Source organism: Trifolium pratense, linkage group LG3 (genome assembly GCF_020283565.1).
Source record: "Trifolium pratense cultivar HEN17-A07 linkage group LG3, ARS_RC_1.1, whole genome shotgun sequence".
In the NCBI taxonomy this organism is placed as follows: domain Eukaryota; kingdom Viridiplantae; phylum Streptophyta; class Magnoliopsida; order Fabales; family Fabaceae; genus Trifolium; species Trifolium pratense.
The window spans coordinates 11,732,843-11,738,707 of NC_060061.1; the positions used below are offsets into that span (position 1 = coordinate 11,732,843).

General features: G+C 31.5%; 1 protein-coding gene across 2 annotated transcripts; it reads right to left on the reverse strand.

Annotated features, from left to right (window-relative positions):
• Positions 1-465: 465 nt before the first annotated feature.
• On the reverse strand, positions 466-5,180 carry LOC123914293. Of its 2 annotated transcripts, none has more exons than XM_045965395.1 (4): positions 5,003-5,180; positions 3,648-4,487; positions 3,239-3,320; positions 466-796 (listed from the first exon to the last, which is right to left on the reverse strand). In XM_045965395.1, exons 2-4 carry the CDS (start codon positions 4,466-4,468, stop codon positions 578-580), a joined length of 1,122 nt encoding a protein of 373 aa, XP_045821351.1. In that variant the 5' UTR covers positions 4,469-4,487; positions 5,003-5,180; the 3' UTR covers positions 466-577. The 2 variants fall into 2 exon arrangements, with proteins under 2 accessions (XP_045821351.1, XP_045821352.1); XM_045965396.1 differs by having other exon boundaries at positions 4,826-5,004.
• Positions 5,181-5,865: the final 685 nt, after the last annotated feature.

Genomic DNA, 5,865 nt, shown 5'->3' on the forward strand with positions numbered 1-5,865 from the left:
TTGTCTCAAGTTACATCTCAATCCTTCATTTGTTTTTGTTCCAATTGGTTATGTAATTAAAAAAAAAAAGTATTGATAATTTGCATTGTTAGATTTAAAGTATTGTCAATCTTATTGAGGAGTGTTATCAACACTCTAAAATTTATTGTTTAATCGAGTGAAACTTACGTGAATTTCACCACTTTATATAGACCTATTTCTAAAGTAAGAGACATATATCAATTTCAAGCAATTAAAAAGTGTTAAAAAGATTTTTGAAAAGGAGAGTGTTAAAATGATATTGTTCTTAGCACTTCTCAATCGTAAAAATCTTATGTATATATATGTAGCCGCCGGCGTCCACCATTTTTCGCTCAAGACCGCCACCTCACGCCAACCGTGACCAATTTTAGCTTACTATTAATCTAAAATATTAATACATTTGTTAAAACATACCAAGAGATCAAATATAATCATCATTTAAAATTTGCAAAAATTATTTAGAAGTAGCATAAAAATAAATTGAGCTAGATTCAAAAGGTTTTATATTTCATACAACATATATATAAATTACAAATATGAATTGATACTTGCTTTGCTACCAGCAGCAAATGGAAGGAAACTTAAAAGTGCAAGAGAATGAAGAAGGAACATGCCCTGTCCTTCTTATATACTCTACCCTTTCAGTAGTCCTCAAAGCATTGTCATTAAGCTTCTCTTGTGCATTAGCCCTTTTTTCTTCAGCTATTCTCCTTGTTGAAGCTAGTTTATTTGTTAACTTTTCTTGTGCCACAGCTTTCATTCTCTCAGCTTTCACCTAGTAAAAATTAAATTCATTTAATTGATTTTATTGTGCAATTTTTCTAAACTTTAATTTTTTTTTATATGAAACTAGAGACTAATTAATTCTTTAAAGTATTGAGATTCGAGACAACTTTATTAAAAAGACATACTTATGATTATACCATGATACCAAAGGATCTGGGTTGCGTGCAGTCGGAAAAATGTGATTACATCAGAGTTAGTCATATGTTGACTGTCCGATCAAGATTAGATGATTCATATTTTAAATTTAAAACAATTAAAATTCAATCTCCAATCTTAATAGGACGATTCAAATATAGTGACCGCGTGGAGTCGCACTACACTAAATTCAAATCTGATACTAAACATGCACTAAATATTCATCTAACCACATACTAGTACTTAAATACAGTAACTTTATTACTTAGTATACTATGCATACTCCTATGCTGTATAAACCTACATTGCTACTTACACAAAAGCTCTGCTGCTGAAACATTACTCATTAATGCATGCATGTTGCTTAGGCTAGATTCTCACATAGGATTTTGGTACTATCAAATAGGTCTTCATGTTGTGACTAAATATTTCATTGGATTCATAGTAAGTAAAGTGCTTTCCAAAAGAGTACTCCCTCCTTTGTACCACAATATATGTCATTTTGAGGAAAAAAATTATTCTACAATATATGTCGTTTTATATTACCAATAAAACATTTAATGCTATTTTTCCTATTATACCATTAACTATTTATTACTCTCTCTTGTTTCAATTCTTCAATTTATTTTTTTCATACCATAAATGAAGGACAATTTTGTAAATCAATCATAATATCTCTTTTCCATATAACATTAATTACCTTTCTTAATATATGTAAAAGTGCCAAAGCGACATATATTGTGGTACGAAGGAAGTACTGTTTTGTAAACCGTGCATTGGGAAAGGTCCCTGGCCTGCTGCCATATCTTATTTTTCTTTTCAGGAATAATTCTCTTTGTCAGTGTGTTTTCACAGAACTTTCAACTCTATACATGAACTCTGTCATCATAGTTTTATAAATATGAAAGCAGAACATGAAAAGATGAGCCATCATCTGTCATCATAGTTTTATAAATATGAAAGCAGAACATGAAAAGATGAGCCATCATCCGATGGCTTTAAAAAAGGTTAATATCATTGGCAATAATTGTAGGGAAACAATCGTAGAGCTGGGTATGCGGGCTAGCCCGCCCCGTTTAACCCGCCCCGCATAAACCCGCATATTAAACGGGACGAACAAGCTCGTCGGCAAATATAAACGAGTTATAATATTAAGCCCGAGTCCGGTCCGCATAAGCCCGCGGGTTAAACGGTTAACCCGCGGACTATTACCAAAAAAAAATAAAAAATCATTTTTTTCAAAAAATAAACTAAATTAGTAAAATATTGATATAATGAAAGCTTAAAAAAATATATTAAAAATATATTATTAATAAATATATTAGTAAAATATTTATATGTTATAACATATAAATTGTAACTAACAAATAAAAATAAATAAAGTTTGTGATATCATTGAGTTTATCTATCTTCTCTTTGTAAGTAATGCAACTAAAATCAAATTCAACCGATTCTTATCGTCATATTTGTACCGTCCATTTTAGTAAGAAAAACTTTCTACATGTACCCAAAAAAACATAAAAAGATTAACAGATTCAACTTAACTAAATCACATCAAGGTAACCAAATTATTCAAAACATAATAGCGGAAAATACCCCCAAGAAAAATAACTACCCATTTGGACATGCATTTTTTAAATACTAGCAAATGTATATAAAGCTAAGACAAAGTAAAAGATAGTGAAAAAGAACAAAAGATTATAAGTAGAAGAACATGTCTGAATCCTGATGTTTTGTGTTGTTGTCTCCTTGATTAAAATTGGAGTGTGTTGTTGTTTTTTATAATTAGGGTTTAGACTAAGTTTTTTTTTTTTTTTGTGGTTAAAAAAGTTGAATTTGGACATGGATTAAGTTATTTATATTTAATAAATTTTGTAATTAATTATATATATAAAAAAGAAGGCGGGCCACGGGCTAACCCGCGAACCCGCGGATTTAACCCGCATAACCCGCGGTTTTAACGGTCCAACCCACACGGGCAAAAATGTAAACGGGCCAAAAAAAATTGGTCTTAAGTCCGTGCGGGCTGCGGGTTAAACGGGTCGGCCCGCGGACCTTGGTCCGTATACCCGGCTCTAAACAATTGTACCACAATGCCAACACAAAAGTTAATGGTTAGAATCAAATTGAGTTTAATGAAATCACAAGGACACTATAATTTTATTAATTTTGATTTAAATTATGGTAACACATTGTAATTCGGACAAATTCAGTGTCAATTTAAATACTGATTACATACATGTTTAGTATTACAGTGAATATGTGAGAATTATAACTAAAAGAGTCACAATAGTACCTCAATTTTCTTCATTTCCATTTCAGCTTTTCTTATCTGATGATTTTCCCATGCTTGAATCTTCATCTCTTCGCGCTTAAACCTATACAATAAAGTTTTAACAAACAAACAGATTTAATAAAAAAAATTACATCTATTCAATGACTTTTAAAACATATGAGATTATGAGTACATCTTACACCTAACAAAATCTTTAACTAAGATTTTGTTTGGATACACTTAATTAAGTGCTTATTGTATAAACTATAAGATGTTTTCACTTTTCATAATCTATTTTGTAGAGCTTATGGATATGTTTTCATAAACTCTCGAAAATAGTCTGAAAAGTGTTAGTCTGACAAATGTTTATGTCAACAGATAAAATTCAAATAAGTCAATCCAAATCGACATTGAGTATCAAATCGATTACCTGGCCATATACTTGGCGCGTTCTGCTTCATCCCAAGCCATTGCTCTACTTTCTAAAGGACTCAACTTTCTACCTTGTTGATCTTCAATCTTGTTCTTCTCAATCATCTTACAAGGACTCAATCCTTCTCCACATTGTCTAGTTGTGTTTCCATCATTACCTGATGCAGCTTCCATTTGCAACAATCCATTTTGATTCCTCATTGGAGTTGAAGTTCCTGAATGAATTGGACTTCTAGTAATAGGAGTTGTAGCTCTAATAGGTGTAGCAGTTCTTGAAGGTTCTTGACTAGCAATAGGTGTCATCTCAGTTCCCATGTCTCTAAAACATATTGATTGAACATGAATTGTGTTTTTGTTTTCAGCTAAAATCTTATTATTATTCACTCTCCAAATTGATTCATCACATTCTACTTTCTTGGTTTCTTCTTCTACATATTCAGTACTAGTCGTTGTCATGAAATCGCGGCATCCATTGTAAATATCGTCGTGTTCTTCCTCTTTTTGTGGCACAGGAGCTATTAATCTCAAATCATCTGCATTTGAGTTTCTTGGTTTGTTTTTTGATTGGCTTTTCTCTCCACCTTTAGATAAACCTACAAGCCATTTTTGCGCATCATCCCACTTAGACGGCGTTGGTTTTCCCATATTTATTCGATGATGATTCGAAACACGAGTAGTAGCACTATTAGTAGTACCAGTAGTAGTAGTAGCATCTTTTCCTTTGTGAAACTCTGAATACATTATGGAATTGCTATTTGGAGTATCTTGTGCTATTGATCCATGGTTACTATAACATCCTTTATCTTCCACTAATCTCATTCTCAAAGTTTTGTTCAAACTTAGGGAAGGAGAGAAACAAAAATGAAAATATTCAGAGTCTACAATTTTTGCTCTAGATCCTATCTATTGAAAATCACTATGCTCTATGTTTTACTATTGAAAAATCTTTGTTAACTTTTTGTGAAGAAAAATAGCCTTATCTAGATTGAAGTAAAGTAAGTAACTAACTAGTATTGTTCAACTTGAGATCCTTAATTGCATGTATATGAGAAACAAATTAAACAGAACTACCAAAATGGAACAAATTTTAAGCAATGCATATATAAGTAAGCACTTTAAGAGTATATATATATTGCTTAATTAATGGTTACTATTTAAGTGAATGAAATGATATACCTTATTATTGCTTGAAAACCATGAAATTCTGAGAGTTGCAGAGAAAGGAGTGAATTTGAGATCCATTCAACATTATAATAACAAAATATCCTAATGTCCTATGCATGGTTCACAAAAAGGGAGGGGGGCCATTGAGGACAAAAATAAATGAAGATGAAACATAGAATAACAATTTACCTTGGAAATTGATGAGCTTTTTTATTATTATTGAGTAAGTAATGCAGGTGGCATGTGGGTTGGAATTGGAATCCACAGTTTATATCTTCATTCTAGAGTTGCAAACAAAAAAGAATCATTGTGGAATTGAATTGGTTTATTGATTTTTGTGTAAGTGACAAATCCACTAGGTAGGAAAATACTAGTTAATAATAGTACTACTAATCTATTTTCTACTGTCTCCAAAAGAGAAAAAAAAAAAGAGTTATAAAAATTATGGTTGTACTTTTAACGGTTACTAGATCTAGTGCAGATAAATAAAATAATATAACATATCCAACAACATGTGGCACAAGGGAAATGGATTTCCTGCAATGTAGTTATCTCATCTGATCTGAATCGACGAATAAGATTATTTAATTGTATATTTAATTTGGACTATTCGATCTAAATTAAATTGTTGAGATTGATAACTACGCAAAACTGCTACTGCAGTGAATCCTGATCCGTGGTACAAGTGACAGATATTTGATTCCTTTAACTATTTGGCTATTTGGTTTTCAATTTAATCTTTGGACGATACATATGAAAAAAATATCTTTTGAAAAATGTCAACATTTTAAATGGATCTCAATTATTTGAGATATTTGTAATTACACGTGGATAAAAAAAGTTAATATAACATGGAGTGTGATGGATGGACACGTGGACGGTTGAAGATTATGAAGAGCATAGAGGATCTGTGATACTTCTGAAGTGAGGAGGGTATGATAATGGAGGTTTTTTCTGACCTTTTCACGTGGCCATGAGATGCTTCAATCCAAGTTTGTGATGATACGGATAGTTTCATAAATTTCATTGTTTTATTTGGGACCCAAATTGAC